Genomic DNA, 21,978 nt, shown 5'->3' on the forward strand with positions numbered 1-21,978 from the left:
CAGGGAAGATGGGAATTGTAGTCCCCACACAGCTAGAGGGCCACGTTTGACTCCCATCATTCATCCCTAGCTCCCAGGAGCAGTGGTCAGGGAAGATGGGAATTGTAGTCCCCACACAGCTAGAGGGCCACGTTTGACTCCCATCATCCCTAGCTCCCAGGAGCAGTGGTCAGGGAAGATGGGAATTGTAGTCCCCACACAGCTAGAGGGCCACGTTTGACTCCCATCATCCCTAGTTCCCAGGAGCAGTGGTCAGGGATGATGGGAATTGTAGTCCCCAAACAGTAGAGGGCTACCTTTGACTCCCATCATCCCTAGCTCCCAGGAGCAGTGGTGAGGGAAGATGGGAATTGTAGTCCCCACACAGCTAGAGGGCCACGTTTGACTCCCATCATCCCTAGCTCCCAGGAGCAGTGGTCAGGGATGATGGGAATTGTAGTCCCAAAACATCCCCAAGTCTGACCATCGTTGGTATCGGGTGATATATTGATTCAATCAAACAATTAATCACGGCACGGAATGGTTGAAGCTCTGGACCCCCCCCCTTCCATTACCTGCTCCCCCCTTCCCCTGCCTCTTAACCCCCGCCTTTCCTATTCCAGCAGATCTGTTGAGCTGAACGGATTTGCTGCACTCAGGGATCCATACCTGGGGGGCCCGGGGCCCGCCCCCTACCAATACCTCCCGCACCTTCAGAGCTGCCCGGCGCACTCGGCCCTGCTGCCCCCGCCCCCCCGGAGCCTCGACCCCCAGGCTCCCGCTCTCCTCATCAGCCAGCTGGTCTCGGCCGAGGACATGGGCCCCCTCGGCACCCCCATGCTCATCGAAGACGGGTGAGTGGCGGCGCACCCCCTTTCTGCCCGCTGGTGGCCCCCTCAGAGCAGCACAGTGGGGAGCCTTGTCACACGGGGGTGGGGTGGGTGGGTGGGTGGGTGGACAAAGCCGCTTCTGGCAAACCAGAGCAGCGCACGGAAATGCCCTTTACCTTCCCTCCGGAGCGGGACCTATTGATCCACTTGCACTTTTGATGTGCTTTCAATCTGCTAGGTTGGCGGGAGCAGGGACTGAGTGACGGGCGCTTGCCCCGTGACGGGGATTCGAACCGCCCGCCCTAGGCTCAGTGATTTAACCCACAGCACCACCCGCGTCCTTTAAAAAATGCAAAGCAGACCCGTGAAAAAGAAACCCACGGAGGGGTGGTATTAAACGGTGCGAACGCAACGTCGGCAGGCGGGCCCATAACCGGCACTCGCTTTGGGCCCCTAACCGCTCTCCCTCCCGCAGGTACAAAGTGACCCAGTCGGAGCTCTTTGCGCTGCTCTGCCGCCTGGCCGATGAGCTCCTTTTCCGCCAGATCGCCTGGGTCAAGAAGTTGCCCTTCTTTGGCGAGCTGTCCATCAAGGACTACACCTGTCTCCTGGGCTCCACCTGGCAGGAGCTGGCCCTCCTCTCCTCGCTGACCGTCTACGGCAACCAGATTTTCGGAGACCTGGCTGACGTCACTGCCAAGTACTCCCCGTCCGAAGAGGAGCTCCACAGGTGAGGCTGATTGGGGGGGGGGGGAGAGAGTCGCGGAACTGAGAAATGGCACAGAAACATTACCTTTACAGAACGTTACGTTACGGAAGCACCTCTTACATCTCACTTCTTAGAAGCTAAACGTAAGGCAGTGGATTTCAGATGGTTGATCATTTATAAACCTCAAACTCCTGAGATAAATGCAGATATTTTGAGAAAAAAATTGCTACGGAAATAAACGTATTGGATTTTTATATTTGGTTCCTTAATTCCGTCAGGTCTCAATTCTTATATCGACTTTCGTTCCTTCTTGTAATAATTTCTTACAACTCTATTTAATATTATTCTGGTTATTCTTTACAAATCTTAGCAATCCCACCCTTTGTTTGAACTAGATGGTCTGTCCCTTTTAAAATTCTTTTGCCTTACAGTATAAAAACCTGTGATTGGAAACACCCTATACCAGTCTTTAACATCAGCAGTCAGGAGCTTTTCAGCCCTGTTTTTGAGTTTCTTTGAAACTTAAACAGCTTATCTCGTATTCCTTTGTAAGTTTTTCCTAAAACCTTTTTGTAAAGGCTATACTAGAATTTTTATAGCTGACTCCTCAATTTCTTATTACTACTGCTTGGTTCTCTTAAATAGGGCTACCGTATTTTTCACTCTATAAGACGCTCCGAAGGCTTTGGGTTCCTTCTGCTGAAGCCAGGAGAGCAAGACTCTCCTTGGCTTCAGCGAAAGCAACTCCAGCTGCGCTCCAAAGGCTTCAGGGATAGCTGCCCAAAATTCTGAAGTATTATAATCCTGGCTCGACCCCCCAGGTAAAGCAAAACACAGTAATAAAGGATTGAGGACTCAAAAAGTACAGTTTCTGATACTGAATTTACAAAAAAGCTAAATGGCATTTTTTAAACAAAGCCCAGCTTGAAGAAAGCAAAGTACAGTAATAAAGGTTAATTCTAGTGCTGCTTTTAAAAAAAAGGTTTAAAAACCGAAATGGCACAAATTCAAAGAAAGGAATACAAGATAAAGCCGTTTTAGATTTTAAACAGACTCAAGAACAGGGCTGAAATGCTCCCATGGTCTAGATGTTACTGCTGATGTTAAAGACTAATACTGGGTGTTTCCAATCACAGGTTTAGATAATATAGGGTGAATTTTTTTTTTTAAAGAGACAGGCCGTCTTGTTCAAACAATGGGTGGGATTGGTAAAAGTTTGGGGGGGGAAATAACAAAAATGATATTGAATGGAGTTGTAGAAAATTATAGGTTCAAAAATACAAGAATAGTTTTGACTCGGTGCTGGCATTCGAGTGATAAAGGAACTAAAGGTGGACAACAATTAAGGATTTATTATGTTTTCAGAACGGGTTGGAAAATTGATATAGAAAGGTTTATTGTTTGGTGTACATACGGTTGTGAGATAAAATATACGCAAAGGGACTTGACGGGAAGTCAAAGTTGAAGAAAGGGTTTTGTAAGATAAAAGGGGGGGGGGAATATTTCCTTTCATTATCATCATTTTTTTTTTGTGTGTGTACATATGTGTGTACTTTCGTATGGAAGGTTTGGGAGGAAATAAGATGGTAGGTAACAAGTAACCAGCTCAATATTGATGTACGTCATTTTTATTTCTTAAATTATATTTAGTGGTGGTATGGTTGTCTTGTTTTTGGTAACAGAAAACCATTCAATAGAAATTATTTTTTAAAAAAAGAAAAAAATTATAAAAACGAACTAAAGTCAATCTAAGCATTGAGACCTGCCCCGTCTTGTTTCGGGTCCGGCGTTGCATCAGGACGCTGCTCGGGAAAGTCTCGCCAGTAATCCGTAAACAGCCCCCCGTGTTGCAATATGGACGAGCCATTTATAGGCAGAAATTGCAAATGGCAAAGTCTCTAAATCTTCTTCACCAATGTAAGAATCTTTGGCGATCGGCCTTCTTTATGGTCCTGCTCTCACTTCCATTCATCACTACTGGGAAAACTATAGCTTGAACTATACGGACCTTTGTTGGCAAAGTGACGTCTCTGCTTTTTAAGATGCTGTCTAGGTTTGTCATTGCTTTTCTCCCAAGAAGCAGTCGTCTTTTAATTTTGTGACTGCTGTCACCATCTGCAGTGATCATGGAGCCCATGAAAGTCAAATCTCTCACTGCCTCCATTTCTTCCCCTTCTATTTGCCAGGAGGTGATGGGACCAGTGGCCATGATCTTCGTTTTTTTGATGTTGAGCTTCAGACCATATTTTGCGCTCTCCTATTTCACCCTCATTAAAGGGTCCTTTAATCCCTCCTCGCTTTCTGCTGTCAAAGTTGTGTCATCTGCATATCTGAGGTTGTTGATATTTCTTCCGGCTTGGGCTTCATCCAGTCCAGCCTTTGCGTAATGAATTCTGTATATAATTTAAATAAGCAGGTAGACAAATGTACAGCCTGATTGTACTCCTTTTCCAATTTTTTCATTTTTAAAAAATCATTTTTATTAAGTTTCCCATTTTAACCATCCAATCAAATCACGTTGTTGTTGTTGTTGAGTCGTGTCCGACTCTTTGTGACCCCCTGGACCAGAGCACGCCAGGCACTCCTGTCTTCCACTGCCTCCCGCAGTTTGGTCAAACTCATGCTGGTGGCTTCAAGAACACTGTCCAACCATCTCGTGGCTTCCGAATACCAGATGCAGGAAACCACAGGAGAGGAGACCTGCTGTTGTGCAAGGATCCTGCTTGCTGGTTTCCCACAAGCATCTAGTCAGCCATTGTGAGAACAGGACTAGATAGCACCTTGGCCTGATCCAGTTAATTGCTCTTCCTACCTTCATAAGCTTCATCTGCCTGGATGAACAAGGACTGACCTTGCCAGCCTAATGCTTTGCGGATGAGCATCAGGCTGGTAAAGGCTATGCGAGAAAAACAAACTGTATCGGACAATCAGTTCTTCTTCTTGCATTATGGTGTTCCCTAAACAAACCTTCACTTCAAAGCCGCTCTGTTGTGTTCCTCTCTAAACACCGGCTGGAGGGATTGGGGCTTAATCTCTTTGGCCTTCCCAGGTGACAGCAGGGATCAGCTGACATGGAAACCGTGATCCAAGGTGCCTGATGCAGCTCAGCCAGAAAGCAAGGGGTAGGAGGATGAGAGAGACAGGTGTGAAGGTGTAGCTCCCGCCCTGTGGAACGCCTTCTCATCAGATGAACTGCCAACCTTCTGATCGGCGAGTCCTAGGCTCTGTGGTTTAGACCACAGCGCCACCCGCGTCCCAATATATGTGGGTACCCACAATAATATAATTGTGGGGGCTGGGCACCCACAAAGTCAATGAGAAAGCAGTTCCCCTCCGCCCTCCGCAGCCACAGAGATAGGCAACAAAGACGTGGACATCACACACACCCGCCTGCGTTCACCCAAAATCCAGAGGGCAAGTTGGCTCCCCTGCTAAGTTGGGGCCTCCTGTTTCCGCCGTCGTGCGATTTCTGTTCTCATCCTGAAGCAAAGTTCTTAACCCGAGGTACTATTTCTGGGTTAGCGGAGGCTGTAAGCTGAAGCGTATGTAACCAGAGGTATCACTGTGTATTAGCTATGTGATTTTACTCTTCCCTTCAACCAGGAAAATGCATGATCAGTAAGAAGACAGTCCCTGCCACCAGACTCTTAATCTAAATGACACGACACAAAAGGAAAAGAGACTGGGGAGAAAGAGGGGGAAAGAAAACCCAGTCACTGGTTCTGAGTTGCAGAGTTCTTGGGCCAGGGAGAAAGCAAGCTTGCTGCAGCAGCTGCTGCTTCTCTGGCCAGCAGGGGGGCAGGGGGTCTCCCCCATGCCATGATGCTATTTCCAGGAGGCAAAGGGAACAGCCTCCCAGTGTCCCTTAGACTCCTGGCCAATAGAAAGGTTCATCAGGAGGAGGGGCTGCGGCTCAGTGGTCAAGCACCTGCACTGAATGCAGAAGGTCCCTTGGCCTCCCCAGGTAGGGAATGGCCCCCAGCTGAAACCTGCTGTCAACCTGCTTGCCAGAGCTTAAGGCTTCAGGAAAAAATATATAACAGGCCAAAGAAGGGGTGAGGGAGACATACAGCCATCATTTAAATGTTCCGTTTTGCAGACTGGAGCTACAGCTGGTCTTTCCTATTTGTTGTTGTATAGTTGTTTAGTCGTGTCCGACTCTTCGTGACCCCCTGGACCAGAGCACGCCAGGCACTCCTGTCTTCCACTGCCTCCCGCAGTTTGGTCAAACTCATGCTGGTAGCTTCGAGAACACTATCCAGCCACCTCGTCCTCTGTCGTCCCCTTCTCCTTGTGCCCTCCATCTTTCCCAACATCTTTTCCAGGGAGTCTTCTCTTCTCATGAGGTGGTCAAAGTACTGGAGCCTCGGCTTCAGGATCTGTCCTTCCAGTGAGCACTCAGGGCTGATTTCCTTCAGAATGGAGAGGTTTGATCTTCTTGCAGTCCATGGGACTCTCAAGAGTCTCCTCCAGCACCAGAATTCAAAAGCATCAATTCTTTGGCGATCAGCTTTCTTGATGGTCCAGCTCTTACTACTGGGAAATCACATTAAATGTTCCAGATTATACAAATACGTGTCCATTAGTCCAAATATTCTGCCTAAATTGTAAGAAAAATTGGTTCAAGTTTGGTTTGGGGCTACTCCTTTCCCAATTTTGAATCAATTGGTTGTTCGGTGTCCAGTCTCGGGCGAGGCTAAAGAGGATCAAAACCGGGGGCCCTCTTGCCTGTGCAGCTGCGATGCTCCCCCCTTTCTATGCGCACGCTGTCGTGTCCGTGCGAAGGCAGCAGGGCGGCTCATGTTGCCATGCCTTGCGGACAAGCGGGCTTCCTTAGGACCCCATGCCCCTGTCTCCTGCTGCTGCTTCCTCCCCAGCCTCCTTGCGAGTCAGTTCCCAGCTTCACCCAAAGAGCGTGAATCCGAGCTGGGTTAAGCGGCTCTCCCCGCCCAGACCTGGGGACCTCGGAGCCGAGCTGGTGGAATTTCTCGATGTGGGTAGTTCCTCGCAGGGGCCACCTTTGCAGCTCAACGGCTAACAGATAGGGGTTGAATCCTGACAAGACAGAAGTACTGTTTTGGGGGGACTGGAGGCGGGCAGGTGTGGAGGACTCCCTGGTCCTGAATGGGATAACTGTGCCCCTGAAGGACCAGGTGTGCAGCCTGGGAGTCATTCTGGACTTATAGGTGTCCATGAAGGCGCAGGTCAATTCTGTGTCCAGGTCAACTGTTTATCAGCTCCATCTGGTATGCAGGCTGAGACCCTACCTGCCCAGAGTGGTGCATGCTCTAGTTATCTCCCGCTTGGACTACTGCAATTCGCTCTATGTGGGGCTACCTTTGAAGGTGACCCGGAAACTACAACTAATCCAGAATGCGGCAGCCAGATTGGTGACTGGGAGTGGCCGCCGAGACCACATAACACAGGTGTTGAAAGACCTACACTGGCTCCCAGTACGTTTCCGAGCACAATTCAAAGTGTTGGTGCTGACCTTTAAAGCCCTAAACGGCCTCAGCCCAGTATACCTGAAGGAGTATCTCCACTCCCATCGTTCAGCCGAACACTAAGGTCCAGCTCTGAGGGCTTTCTGGTAGTTCCCTCACTGCACTCTCATCAGATATCCATGAGAAAAATAACTGCCAAACTTTTAGAAGACATTTGAAGGCAGCCCTGTTTAGGGAAGCTTTTAACGTTTAATAGGTTATTGTATTTTAGTGTTTTGTTGGAAGCCACCCAGAGCGGCTGGGGAAACCAAGCCAGATGGGCGGAGTATAAATAATAAATTATTATAATATTATTATTATTCAAATCAATCTTGATTACGTTCCGAGACCCGACAAATTGTTACAAAGCAATGCACAGTTCAGACAGCCTGCCTCCAGGTTAAACGAGCGTTTTGTTCAAAAGAATAGGGATCCTTGGTTCTCGCAGCCACCGATAAGAACTTTGCCACTGCTGATGTTCTGGCATTTGTCTGGTCTTCCAAGAGGAACCTGGCATAGTGAGCTCCTGATTTTCCTGGGGAAAGCTACCAGCAAGGGGAATATCAGTTCAGCCCTGGTTTGCTCATATTTTGCACAGTGCAGCAAAATACGCTTTATACGTGTGATTGAGATCGCAAGTCACCATGTGCATGATCCCATAATCTTTGCTTTAACGTCTTTAGGGCGCCTTCATAACCCTGATGTTGATTTATTTGTTGAATTTAATACCATCCTATACCTGGAGGTCTCAGGGCGGTTCTGGAACGGCATCCGGGATAGTTCCTGGAGGGCTTGCCTGATGCCAAACTCCCTCCCTCCCTCCCTCCCTGCCCGCCTCCCCTCTACAGGTTCAGCGAAGAAGGGATGGAGGTGATGGAACGGCTTATCTACCTGTACCGCAAGTTTGGCCAACTCAAGGTCGGCAAGGAGGAATACGCCTGCATGAAAGCCATCAATTTCCTCAACCAAGGTGAGCCTCCGCAGGAGACGCCCTCTCTCTTTTTTTATTTGCATTTTCTAAAAAAAGGAATAGTGCTTTATATTATTATTATTATTATTATTATTATTATTATTATTATTATTATTATTATTGTGGTACTTCAGGTTACATACGCTTCAGATTACAGACTCTTCTAACCCAAAAATAGTGCTTCAGGTTAAGAACTTTGCTTCAGGATGAGAACAGAAATTGTCCTCCCGCGGCGCGGTGGCAGCAGGAGGCCCCATTAGCTAAAGTGGTGCTTCAGGTTAAGAACAGTTTCAGGTTAAGAATAGACCTCTGGAATGAATTAAGTATTTAACCCGAGGTACCACTGTATTATTATTATTATTATTATTATTATTATTATTATTATTATCAACTGAATTTATATACCGCCTTACACCCAGCAGTCTAAGGGCGGTTCACAGAAAACTCCCTTCGCTCCCTCTGCCCCACTTCCAACTTCCTACCAGGTAAGCCCCGTAGAGTGCAGTGGGGCTTACCTTACTAATGGGAGGCCATGCTTCAAATCATATGTACACTTACCCGCAGGTAAGCCCCGTAGAGTGCAGTGGGGCTTACCTTACTAATGGGAGGCCATGCTTCAAATCATACGTACACTTACCCGCAGGTAAGCCCCCGTAGAGTGCAGTGGGGCTTACCTGTGGGTAAGTCTGTGTATGATTTGAAGCCTGGCCTCCCCTTAGTCCACTTCGCCTGTGCAGAAGGGATCTGCTTCATCCCATATTTTGGGGTCCCAGGCGGAACAACAGACCCACATGGACCGTCTCCCTCCTGAACCTTACGGAAGGGCAGGTGTGCGTGTGAGAGTGGGGAGGGGCCACTTCTGTGCTCAGCCCTCAGCTGAGAGTGGATCCAGGGCCTCACTTGGGCCCGGGGAATCCGAGTTCAAATCCCTTTCCAAAAGGTAAAGGGACCCCTGACTGTTAGGTCCAGTCAAGGACAACTCTGGGGTTGCCGTGCTCATCTTGCTTTATTGGCCGAGGGAGCCGGCGTACAGCTTCTGGGTCATGTGGCCAGCCTGGCTAAGCCGCTTCTGGTGAACCAGAGCAGTACACGGAAACACCGTTTACCTTCCCGCCAGAGCGGTACCTATTTATCTACTTGCACTTTTGACATGCTTTCGAACCTCTAGGTTGGCAGGAGCAGGGACCGAGCAACGGGAGCTCACCCCATTGCGGGGATTTGAACCACCAACCTTCCGATCGGCAAGCCCTAGGCTCAGTGGTGTAGACCAGGCATGGGCAAACTCAGCCCTCCAGATGTTTGGAGACTACAATTCCCACTATCCCTGGCCACTGGTCCAGCTAGTTAGGGGTGATGGCAGTTGGAGTCCTAAAACATCTGGAAGGCCGAGTTTGCCTATGCCTGGTTTAGACCACAGCGTCTCCCGCATCCCTACAACTTCCCTTCCACACTTTTCCTGTTCTCTTTCCGACCATCCCATTTGTTATCGAATCAATACTCTTTTATCAATTTCAACTTGGCTGGATATACACAAAGCCTGCTAAGCTATGTTGTTTGTCTGTGCCGGTTCTTGAAATAGTACATGAACATTATACATTCCTTAGATTCCTTGTCTTCGTTTTCTCTTACCCTGTTCATCAACAGGTTCAAACATTTTACACTGCCATTCTTCCTTGGTACTAGACTTGCGCCAATCTTCTCCTCCTCTTCTTCTTCTTCTTCTTCTTCTTCTTCTTCTTCTTCTTCTTCTTCGGCGATCACTTGTAGCCGAGTAAGATTGTCTTCCAAAAACATGGTTTTAACAATGAGTTCGTAAGTGACTGTGGAAGCCAGTTCTGGATCCACACGTCCTTCCACAGTGGGCACATTAGTTTCCGGGCGGGAGTTGATCACAGTGTGGATTTGCCAGGCATGCCTTCCTCTTTACACTTTTCTCCCTTGTGTCCTGAGTTCGAGTGTCTTCAAAGCCCATGACACCTTTGGCCAAGGCTGTTCTCCACCTGGAGCGCTCACAGGCCAGTGTTTCCTAATTGTCAGTGTTTATACTACATTTTTTTAGATTGGCCTTGAGACAGTTTTGGACCTCTTTTGTTGACCACCAGCATCATCACACTTTCCATTTTTAAGTTCAGAATAGAGCAGTTGCTTTGGAAGACGATCATCTGGCATCCGCACAACATGACCGGTTCAACAAAGTTGATGTTGAAGAATCATTGCTTCAACAGTGGTGATATTTGCTTCTTCCAGTGATATTAGTTCGCCTGTCTTCCCAAGTGATGTGTAAAATTTTTTGGAGACACTGTTTATGGAATCTTTCAAGGAGTTAGAGATGGTGTTTATAGGTGGTCTATATTTCACAAGCATACAGTAAAAATAAAAAAATTCCTTCCAGTAGCACCTTAAAGACCAACTAAGTTAGTTCTTGGTATGAGCTTTCGTGTGCATGCACACTTCTTCAGATACACATACAGTAAGTTTGCTAGTACAATAGCTTTGTAAACAAGCATTTTGGTTTCCCTGCGAATGTCCCGGTCCTCAAACACACTGCACCTCAATCGGGAGAAAGCCGCACTCGCAGAGCTCAGGCGATTCTGGATTTTGGCATCAGTGTTGATCCTTGTGGAAAGATAACTGCCTAGGTAGGAGAAGTGATTGACATTTTCCAATGTTACACCATTGAGTTGGATTTGTGGCCCTGCAGAGGGGTTAATTTGTGCTTGTTGGTGCAGCACTTTTGTTTTGTGGAAGTTGAGTGATAGGCCAAGCTTTTTGTAAGCTTCTGCAAAGATATTTAGGATGGTTTGGAGGTCATCCTCTGAGCGTGCGCACACTACGTTCTAGCTGCAGCGGAGGCGTATAGTAGTACAATAAACCCTTTTGTTTTTTTGGGGGAGGGGACCCTCCGTTGTTACTATCCCCCATCTCAACTGTTTCGGGGAAAGTATCTTTTTCAATTCATTATTGCAAAATCGCACCTGCCAGCCAAAGTCACTGGCTGCTGCCAAAAGGAAGCAGATCTTCAAACGAGGTAAAACTATATCCCAAACTTGAGGACATTATATTAGGATTAATTAAAAATTGGGGGGGGGGGAACGGAAGGTGAAAAAAGGAAGTCAACTTCCGTTCTCCGAAGACAAGCGCTGCAGATTGCAATTTGTGAACAGGAGAGGGATATCAATTACGGCCTCTTTTAGTTACAGGTGGGTAGCTGTGTTGGGCTGCCATAGTCGAAACAAAATAAAAAAAATTCCTTCCAGTAGCATTTAAATGAAAATAATAATCTGTGGGCCATTGTTGTGTTTTCTTTGATCGTGTAACAAGGCGTAAAATTCATATCCCCCCCCCCCCAATTCATAAACAATATTGTGACTTCCTCTCCCTCGCTCAGCCTGTGCGCCCGGTGTCTCTGGCAGGGACTGGAACGGACATTGCAGGAGCTGCGGCTCCTGTTCCCTTCAAGCGGAGCTGGGACCGGCCCTTGGCAGCTGGAATTGGGAAAACCCCACCACAAACTTCTCCTTCTCTTTTTAATGTGATTTTTATAAAATTTCCTGTTATACAATTTCAGCTAAACATTTTACCTACTTAAGATGTCAGTGACTTCCCTTCTTTGCTTTCAGTGTTTCATTCCATATCTTAGATCCCTGCATATTTTACAGAAAATATACCCATCAGTTTTCCATTATTTACATCCATCCAAACTTATTTACACTGTTGAATTTATCTTAATGCAGACAGCATTTTCAGCTACACACCATTATTTTCCGTATATTTTCCATATATTCAGTAAATGTTGTCCAATCTTCTTTAAGTATAAGCTCTTTCTGTTCCCTTATTCTATATGTTAAGACTACAAGTTGTGGATATTCTGTCAGCTGAAGTTGCCAATCTCCTTTGGTTGGTCATTTTCCATTTTTGAGCTGACAAAACATGGGCCGCAGCAGTAGCATACGTAAATATCCTTTTCTGACACCTGGGAATTTCAGTCTGAATTATCCCAACAGAAAGGACTCTGCTTTTGTGGGGTTAGAGTAATTTTAAACATGTTTTTCAATTAATTATAAATCATTTCCCAATACCCTTTTATGGCCTCGTACTTCTCACTCCTTCCGTGGGACTGTGGGCCAACTCCTTTCCCTGTTCACACAGACAGGAGAAAACGGGATTATCAACCTTGCTCTCCTCCTGCCAGCTGGAGACATTGTGGGGCTGGCAAGACAGATCCATAAATGTGGGGGGGGGGGTCTGTTGGGAACACCTGCTCTTGGCTCTGGGGGGAAGCAGGGGGTTTCCTTTCCTCTCTCCCACCTACTGCTGCTGCTACTACTACTTGCCCTTACTCTTCTGCGTTCGGGGCAGCCTGGCCCACGGGGGATTTCCGCAGAGTCAGATTTGCTTCATGGCCTCGCATACAAAGCCAGCAGACAGGCGGCGTTTCAGCAGCCGCACTGTGGGAAGGGCTGCCTGCCTGGGCCCAGCAAAGTGGCTGCCAGTTGGGTTCCTCCTCTTTGCCTCCAGCTTGCGAGTGGAGCCCCGGGTTTCCTTTGTGGTGGATTCAGAATACAAGACCTGCATATCAACTTTGCTTGGCCCCTCCCAAGGTCTCTCTTCCCCCTTTAGCTGGGCTCCAGATCCCATCATCTGCTGGCCACACTGCCTGGTGCTCAGGGGAGTCAGGTGTCCGGCAGCGTTGAAGGTCCCAGGCTCCTCCGGTCCAGACTGTCCTGGAGGAGCTGCCCCATGGCCAACCAACAGAAGTTGCTCTGGGGACTTGCTTCTGGGGCCTTCCTCTCCTTCTCGGCCCCTGCACCTTTTATCAGCATTGTGGCAGTTGGCGGGAGGGCGGGGAGTGGGGACAGGACGCGGCGGTTGTTCCTGCCCCACTTGTCACAAGCGTGGTTTCTTCTGCTCAGATATCCGAGGCCTGACAAACACCTCCCAGCTGGAGCAGCTGAACAAGAGGTGTTGGTACGTCTGCCAAGATTTCATGGAGTTCAAGTACCCGCATCAGCCGAACCGGTTCCCAGATCTGATGATGTGTTTGCCGGAGATCCGATACATTGCAGGTGAGGCTCTCTCAGGGGTCGTTCTGGTTCCCCTGCCTTGTGAAGCTTGGAGGGAGAAGCTTCTCTCCGGCTGCGCTGCCAGCGTGTGGGAGCCTCCTTCCCACCTTCGGAAGTGCAGTCCAGGGCAGCTGGTGGGCAGCTCCAAGGGAGGCAGGGAGGTTGCTGAAACAAACTAATAGCTCACCTAGCCCCTCATCCTGGAGGCCGTGGGGCCAGCCAGATGCCCACCATGGGGACCCAGAAGCAGGAGTGCAAGAGCCTTCTCCTCCTGGGGGCAGAGGTGGAGCCTAGCCACCCTGAAGGCAGCAGTGCTTCTGAATGCCAGCTGCTGGGAGCCGCAGGGGGAGAGAGTGTTGCGGGTTTGCCTTTGGGGCGTCCGCTTGGCCCCTGGGAGAGCAGCCTGCTGGACTGACCTGGCAGGGCTCTTTCATGCCGCCTTCGACACGGGGCAGCTAACCAAGATTGTGTTCTTGTCTTGACAGGGAAAATGGTGAACGTCCCGCTGGAGCAGCTGCCTCTCCTCTTTAAGGCTGTTCTGCACTCCTGCAAGGCCAGCGTGAGCAAAGAGTGAGCAGCCGCCTCTTCCCCCCTCCCTCAGGAGTAGGAGGAGGGGGAGGAGGCACATGCAATTGATGGAATGGCTGCAGCTGGGCAGTGGGTAGCCTTGCTGCTGCGGCAGGAATCTTTGTGGGGTTGGTTGCTTGGTTTCCTCTATTTTTCTTGTTCTTTTTACTATTTTCCTATGATATTTATTTCACGACAAAGTTGAATGTATGATCTTCAACCCCGTGCACAGCATTCCGTCCGAATGCAGCCATTGAGTCCTCTCACAGTTTACAGAATGTGAAGATGTTTGTTAACAGTGTTTTTTAGGGTTAGACCTCTTTTTTTTACCAGGGCTGGAGGCTGGGGCCGATGACTTAAGACTACCTCAAGGAGAAGGCGCTGGGCTCCTCTCTTTCTGTGGGACCTACACCCAAAGTGTTTGTTCTGTTGGGGCAGTCGGCTGTTCCTTGGAGGCCGGAATCTGCTCTCCCCTAGAGAAGTGCCAAGTGCTGTGGCTGCCCCCCTCCTCCCCTCCTCTTCTCAATTGGCTGCCCACCGAGCATTTCAAATACACACCTCACCTGCTTGAGGTCCCTCTTGGCACTCCAGACCCAGCAGCCATTAACCCCTCACTTTACCACAAAAACGCAAGGTTGCAAGGATGATGGCTGAGTCTCAGCGGGTGAGATGGCAGCCCCTTCCTAGCAGTTTTGAGGGGTCTGCTCTAGACTTTCCCTCGCCCTGCCCCCCACCTGTGAAAGAAAGCTGGGACAAGCAGGGAGGCAGCTCTGTGGCCTTCAAAGGGGAAATGAGTTTCCGGGTTCCCTCTGGACACCCCTTCAAACTGTCCTTCTTAGCCCTTGGAAAGGGGCCCTCGCCGCAAGACTCTCCAGGTCGTGATGGGTCTTCGCGTGGTGGGAGGCTCTCTCCCCTATTCACACTCAGTGGGCTCCCCAGTTCCCAGAGCCCCCCTCCTCCACCACCCACGTCACACTCCTCCTTGGCTCCATGCTTAACAGATGCTCACAGCAAGAGAGGCTTCTCTGTGAGTGTCTTCCTCTAAGGCCTTCAGGCGGGGGTTCGGAGCCCCACACACTGGCTAAAGGCCGCAGTTGGCAGACACAAACAGGCTGGAAAGGACTGACCTCAATGAGCCCATCTCACCTGTTCAGCCCATCTCATAAGCACACGCAGAGGCAGTCCCAGTGTTGCTGCCACTGCCAGCGCCCCCCAACCTTGCTTTTTGCTGCACCCCACTGCACCCTGTTTACATTTGGAGGCTTGGCATATTTCTAGGGGAGATCCTGATACGGGTTGGCCTGGGAAGCGCAAGTGGGAAAGGCGACTGCAGACTGAGCATCAGGGAAACTCACAGGCCCCTCTCCACTGCCAGCCCCGCCTAGAGCTCCTTTGGACCACTGGCATTTGCTTTGTGGGTGGGTGGGGGGAATGTCACCCACAGGGCTCTCTTTGCTTGACTTCCCCACACTCAACGCTGCTCTTGCTGATTCCAGCAAGGTGAAACGGGTACCTGGCCCTGCTGTGGCCAGCGCTCTGTGGCTTTTTGTGCGTCACAGACCGGTGTCACTGCCCTTTTGCTTTTCCCATTGGTCCAAGTAGCATTTGTGACCCCCCCTCCCCGCCACTTTGGAAAGCCTTCTGCTTTGACACGATATACCTCAAGGGGTGGGGGGGGCGTGCAAGTGCTGCGTTCCCTATCTGCCCTTCTGTCTGTCTGCCTGTATGTTGTCTGTGTCGCAAAACTAGAAAGTGCTGCCTGCCAGGACATTGGTGTTATTTTTGTGTTTTGTGTTTTGTTTTGTTTGGGGGGGGGGAGAGCTGTCCACAATACCTCTGATTGACCCATTCATTACCTTCTGGTTTGCTCCTTTTACGTAGCAGGGATTCTATACATTGCACAAGACTGCGGAGTCTAGCCCATCACTCAACATTTCATAGAAACCTCACAGATCTGTGGCCGTGGGATTTTTCAGGACCTCTCTGCTCTCCCCACACCCCCTCCCCTCCTGCATATTTCAAAGGTGACTTGACTCAGGAAGGAGAGAGGCATTGCAGCCTGTGCAGGAGGAGGGGGGGGGGCTGTGTGAGAGGACACTCCGCTGGCCATTGTGTAAGGCCCCCCCCCCATTTTGCCTCTGCATTCACAGCATCCCTCCGTTGGCACACAAAAGCCTCTATCTCTGGGAGCAGGGAGAGCCAGGCTGAACTCAGGCGCAAGCCAAAGGCTAATGCAGTGAGCCAGAAGGTAACTCATTGGGCTGTCGTTAATGCCTCCCGCAACCAAGCCCGCTGACGGCTTGTTTGGTTTTGAAACAGGGTAAAGTGAATGTAATGCTTTGCGGACTCAGGTATTATGTGAAGAAAATAGGAACTGTAGCTTAGAGACGTAGGGACCGTAGGGTCACGCATTTAGATGGATTTGTGAATTTGGTTTGAAGGACACTGTACAAAGGTTGGAATTCTCTTTCTGTGCCATCTTTTGTTCAATGGTCATTTTGCAAAAACAAAAGGGGGAACTGTATAATAACGTGCTTAATGCTGTGTGGGAGAGGAGGGGGAGAGGAGAGCTCTGCTATTTCTGGTTTCTCCCCTGCTGGGGCCCAGCAGCCCACCTGCCACAGGGGGATCCCTGCTGCAGTTTCTCTGGGCTTTTTTCTTTAGCATGATTGATTGGTTGAGTTTATTTGTTTGCTGCTTTTCTGCAGTGAACTGAGCCCAAAGCGGCCTACAGTATGCCAAATATACTGAAATAAAGAGCAGTAAAACCCCCAAAATGACAATAGTCCCAGCAAAATAAAAAAATTCCTTCCAGTAGCACCTTAAAGACCAACTAAGTTAGTTCTTGGTATGAGCTTTCGTGTGCATGCACACTTCTTCAGATACACTGAAACAGAAGTTGCCAGATCCTTCTATATAGTGTTGCCATCAAATGCCAACAGTGTCCTTCAGCTCTCTATATTGGACAAACAGGCCAAACCTTACGCCAAAGAATAAACGGACATAAATCTGACATCAAGAATCACAGAACAGAGAAACCAGTAGGAGAACACTTCAATCTCCCAGGACATTCTATACAAGATCTCAAAGTAGCTGTTTTACTACAAAGGAATTTCAGAAATAGACTGGAAAGAGAAGCTGCTGAATTACAACTCATTACCAAACTTAAAACAATGGAGAGACCTGGTCTGAACAGAGACATTGGATTCTTATCTCACTATACATGACTAAACCATTTCTCACCTTCCCACCCCTTGCCTTTTCCTGTAAGACCTATTACAGTCGTTAAGAGTCGTCAAGAGGCTCTCTCAGCTATCTGCCAATCTCCCATTCGCACCCTCCCTTCTGAGTAACACCCCTCCCCACCTTCTCACTATATAGAAGGATCTGGCAACTTCTGTTTCAGTGTATCTGAAGAAGTGTGCATGCACACGAAAGCTCATACCAAGAACTAACTTAGTTGGTCTTTAAGGTGCTACTGGAAGGAATTTTTTTATTTTGACTATGGCAGACCAACACGGCTACCTATCTACTAATAGTCCCAGCAATTTGGCAAATGCAGAATAATTCAATATTAACCCCCCCCCAAAAAAATACCTAGGCTTATTAAGTACACAAATACAAAACCGAAATAGAAGTTTACTGGCAATAAAGTTTCTTGCTGCTCTTCCAAGAAGCCTGGCTTAATGCAGTTTGGAGGTGAGGGGCAGATGGCATTCAGCTGGCTTCCCCAACCTTACTCCAGAGGAGGCTGGCAGCAGCAAAAGCCGAATGTCAGGGAGGGCAATGATGGCAGCTCTCTCCCCCGGCTTCCTGGAAGTAGCAGTTGCTGGTGCAGGTCTTCCTGCAGGTTTCCAGCCTATTGCCACTCATTTTGAAAGAGAGAGAGAGACTATTAAGTCCCTCCCCCCTCCTGTACCTGAGCACCCCAAGAAAAGCCACCAGGGCCACAGCACAAGCTTCTTGGGCCCATTGTGACCCCCAAAGGCCGCCCAGTTGCCGTTCTCCTCCTCTCCCCCTTCTTCCCCCAGCTGAGCAGGGAGGCTTGGAATTCCCCTTGTGCCATTCAGTGGCAGTCCTTCAAACCAACCTTTCATTTTGTTTTTGTTTTGTTGCTGTTTATAAACTTGAACTACTTTTTACCTTTTTAAAATTTTTTTATTTCTAAATAGGAAAACAACCAAAAAAAGGGGTGGGGTGGAGGGGGACCCATCAACGCCCCCTCCCACCCCCCACCCATCACTGTGCTGCCACCGCCTGCTCCGCCAGCTCTGCAGCTGTGAGTCTGGGGAGACCAAGGTGGCAGTGGCCTCGCCCTCTTCCTCAGGCTTTGACATGGCAGGAGGGGAAGAGGGTGGGGGTGGCAGCTGAAGTCTGACGCGGATATTTTTGTATCTCAGGTGACACCAGCCCAAAGCGATGCTCCACCTTGCGGCAGCAACCTGAGGGGCTTCCTCTGGGTTCTCTGTGCGCCCTTTGCGCCGCACGCAGAAGCTCAGGGATATGTATTTAAACTGAACCCAGGGAAACCCCCCTGCTGCCCCTGCCCCAGCAGGAGGGGCTCTCTTTGCCCAGGCCTGCTTGGGGCCTTGCGCCCCCTGGCATTGCCTGGGGAAGGAGCCCCTGTCTGGACTTGAACCCGCCCCACTCGGGGCACCCATTGACCTCAACTGAGCCGCCTTTGCGATAGATGCATTCTTTCTTTCTTTCTTAAGTATGAAAATGTTTTGTACTAGTTTGTTGATAACATTATTGACTCAGTTTCCATAACAAAACTACCTCTTGTGTGACATCCTGTTTATCATCTCAAAGGGATTGTGCGGGGGGGGGGGGGAGAAACAAAAAGAAAAGAAACCCCTCCCCCAACTTTGGAAAAAACCTAAAATAACCCTGCTTCCTCTTTGTACATGTTTCTGAGTGGAGATGCAACAGGGTTGTTGTTTTTTTGGGGGGGGGAGGGGAGATGCTGCTTTGTCAACTTCTCCAGAGATTCTCCATTCCTCATTGCTGCTGCTGGATAATTCTTTGCCCCCTCCCTCCCCCCTTGGGGCTGCGTCAGAAGGAGGTAGCAGGCTGCATGGGGGGTGAATGAAGGGAAGGGGCACCTGGAATCTTGGGCAGAGTGGTTAGAGAAGAGGCCGTGCGGTGTCCCCAGACGCAAGACCACCCTGCCCTCTGCAGCAGCACGTGGAGAGGGGGTCTCTTGCCAGCCTGAGCCCCACCCTACACGCACCCACGGCTCCTGCCACCTCCTCCTACCCACCCTGCTGACTTTTAGACCTGCATCTCCATGCCCCCCCCCCCGCCATGGGCGTCCTGGGACTCTCCCAGCCGGAGGGAGGAAGGGAGGGGCAGCAGTGCCTTGACCAAACAGCCTGCAGCGCGTTCCCCCTACAATCCCGTGTAATAAATCAGGGAAGCAGGGTGTCACCGCAGCATAACAAATAGTGAATGTTTAGCTGTTATGTTTCAACATGCCTGGAGCTGGAGCAACTGCACTGCTGGGAAGCCACTCGCCCGGTGGTGCCTCCTGCCTCAGGAGGTGTTGACAACAACAGTGTTCTGACCGGGTGTAGTTTTGGCCGTGGGGCCGGCGCCCCTCGCTTTTGCCCAGCAGCCTCGGCTCCAAAGTTCTACTCTGTGACTTGACTACCTGTGGAAATGTGACCAATAAGTGTTAAACGCATGTTTAGCAAGTGTTAGATCTTTGAACTAATAAATGTGAAATGGTTCTGCACTGCTTGACTCTTGAGTGTCCTTTCTTTTGCTTGCTTGCTTGCTTCCGTGTCCCACAGGTGCTCCCTCCACACGTGCGCGCACACACACCTCTACCTGGCAGTCAGTGTGTTAGGGGAGGGGGTGCTTGGAGCAGGGGGTCTCTGCAGGCCATGAGGTTGAAGGAGCTTTCACCAGTGCCGGCAGGACGCATCTCTGGCAAGCTGGAAGCTGCCTTTGGCCCTGATGGTGCCCTCACAGCAGGGTAAGGGGAGGCCAGAGAAAGGGAAGCGTGCCTTCCACCCAGTCCCTTTGGACGGGGCTGGCTCCCCTTTCTCCTGGTTATCCAGATCTCAGCCCAGGCTTTGATGGAGAGGTGTTAGGAGTGAGCAGCAGGTGAAAGGAGCAGGTTCTTTTAGCCCCTCTTGCCTTAATAGCTGCCAAGCACCCTCTTTTACAAAAAATCCAATATGCAAACAAACCTGACTGCAAAAACAGCCTTGACCAGAGCACTGCAGAGGGAAAGGAGAGATCAGTTAAAGATATCTTGTGTTTGACGAGAGAGCCCAAGCCGTGAGGAGGGACTTGGTATTTTTAGATTTCTATACATCCTGGAGTGCGCACATCAGGGCCCATTCAGCCGGGAACAGGCGGCACACTCACGAAGCCATTGTGCGCCTCTCTGTGTGCGTCTGCCTGCCACACTGTGATGGCAGTGGCCACGTCACCAAAGTGAGCAGCTGCTGCTTCCCCCCCCCCACTGTGTCCGTGGGCTGTGCTGCCTCCGTGCCTTTCCCTGATGCTTGGCGCTTCTGGATTGGCCTAGTTAATGGACCACATAAATGCATTTGGGTTCCCTTTATTCCTTTCAAAGCAGCCAGAGTATGGAAACCCCTGCTTGCTGCCAGCTGGGCCTGTGGCCCTACCCAGGAATTAAATGTGCCTTTGTTTTGCTAACACTCCAGGCCCCACATTCCCTCCTCGGCAGAATGTCTTTCCACCCTGCTCTTTGGGATTAAGTTTAGCCTCGGCACATAGAAAGCTGCCATTGCACCATCTGTGCTGACTTGTGGCAGGCAAGGCAGTTAAGCAGGTGCCTCTCCCTGTGCTTCCTGCAGAGGCTTCTGACTCAGGGTGAGCGACACACTCCCCTCCTGTGGCTTCCAGCAGTCAGAGGCATCGCGGCCTCCAACTGGTGGTAGAGCAGAGCCCTCCATAGCCCCCTCCTCCCCTCTGAATTTTTCTGTTCCTCCTTAAAGCTCCCCCAAGTTGATGGCCACTGCCTCCCTCCTCCTGTAGGAACAAACTCCATAATTCCCATACAAGTCTGTAGTCCCAAGTCAGACTTCCATGGCTGCACAGCGCAAGGTTCTGTTTACATGCTCCCTCCCGGAAGACCAGCCAGCAGCCTTCAGGCCAATCCCAGGGTACAGACCGGCAGCCTGGCCCCCAGGTTGAGGGTGGTTGTGCTGTGAAGCCACAGCCTGTTCTCCCCAGAGATCCTTGAGGAGTCTTCATGGGCCTGATCCAGCTGCCGTAGTGACAGGAGGCTGCTGCTGGTGGCTTGACATTTGCTTCTTCAGGCTTTTCTGCTGCCCTCACCCCAGCAAAAGCCAAGCTATGCAGGGGGGGAGGACTTGGGGGTGCGCAAGAGGTGTTAACACTCTTTGGCTTGCTCTCTTTAGGTCCCAGAGCGGCTCTTGGATGTAGAAACCTGTTCTTGACTCCTCCAGAAAATGGTAATTCAGCAAAGCCGGATCTGCCCCCAGCAGACGGATCTTTCAGAAATTGTTCCCCTGACAACAAGGTCCCCACCAGAGCCATCGCCATGGAGATAGAAGACCCGCATCTCCTTTCTCCAGTGTGTGTGGCTGGCCCCCACTCGGTGGAGGCGCCCCAAGTGTAGCGCACACTTGGCAACCATGTTAGCAGAGGCTCCTAGTCTGTCCTCCTCCCTTGCCCTCCTTCCCAGGAGCCCCCTTGCTGTATAAAATGTCCCCTCTTCCCTTTGAAGACCCGAGGTGCTGGTGTCCTGGACCACCTGAGCAAAGTTTTGAATTGAAGCAGGTAGAATCTAGATGGCATAAAACTGGGATTGGGGCCAGTGGCTTCTGAGCCTTTAAGCAAAGCTTGCCTTTCGCCCAGCTGCTCTCTGTTGTGATGTGCTTGGACAGCAGCTGGACCCAAGAGGCCATGTTCTGCTTGCGTAATGTGGGTGAAAAGGAGGCTGCTCCCCCCACCCCCCCGGTAGGCAAGGAGCCATGTGGCTTCTGTATTTCCAGGGGGTCCTTCCTTGACCCGTGTGCTTACGTGTAGAGGAATGATGTGGTTTTGCTTGCAATAAGCATACTTCTACCAGCTGCAGTGACTTTGAGGACATCTGAGGTTTCCCCCCTTGAGAATGGTTTCTTTCCTGTATCCCGCCTTCTCGGTTGTCTTGGGCTACAAGTCCCATCAACTGGGGCTGGTGGGAGTTTTAGCCCAAAGCACCTGAGCTACAAATTCGGGAAAACTGAGTGAGATAGCTAGGAATCCCACCACCTTCAAAACTCACCTGTGCAGCAGCACCTTTGTTAGGTGAGAAAGGCTTTGGGAGGAGAAAACCCACTGCCTTGCAAGACATCTCTGGGAGAAGAAAAGGAGCAGACCCCATGACGGCTTG

At 50.1% G+C, this 21,978-nt stretch overlaps 1 protein-coding gene across 4 annotated transcripts in view; it reads left to right on the forward strand.

Moving 5' to 3' along the window:
• The window catches only part of NR6A1 (nuclear receptor subfamily 6 group A member 1), a 73,232-nt gene that overhangs the window by 46,238 nt on the left and 5,016 nt on the right, over positions 1 to 21,978 (forward strand). For 2 of the 4 annotated variants that reach the window (XM_081179766.1, XM_081179767.1), the window contains exons 7-12: positions 603 to 833; positions 1,285 to 1,539; positions 7,850 to 7,971; positions 12,885 to 13,037; positions 13,520 to 13,604; positions 21,002 to 21,055. In XM_081179766.1, the coding sequence (XP_081035892.1) occupies positions 603 to 833; positions 1,285 to 1,539; positions 7,850 to 7,971; positions 12,885 to 13,037; positions 13,520 to 13,604; positions 21,002 to 21,026 (871 nt within the window). In that variant the 3' untranslated portion in view covers positions 21,027 to 21,055. Of the gene's footprint in view, positions 1 to 602; positions 834 to 1,284; positions 1,540 to 7,849; positions 7,972 to 12,884; positions 13,038 to 13,519; positions 16,098 to 21,001; positions 21,384 to 21,978 lie in introns of those variants that run through there. The other 2 variants (XR_014004247.1, XM_081179765.1) reach the window with 2 other exon arrangements.

The sequence above is a fragment of the Podarcis bocagei genome, assembly GCF_964188305.1.
Source record: "Podarcis bocagei genome assembly, chromosome: Z".
Classification (NCBI taxonomy): domain Eukaryota; kingdom Metazoa; phylum Chordata; class Lepidosauria; order Squamata; family Lacertidae; genus Podarcis; species Podarcis bocagei.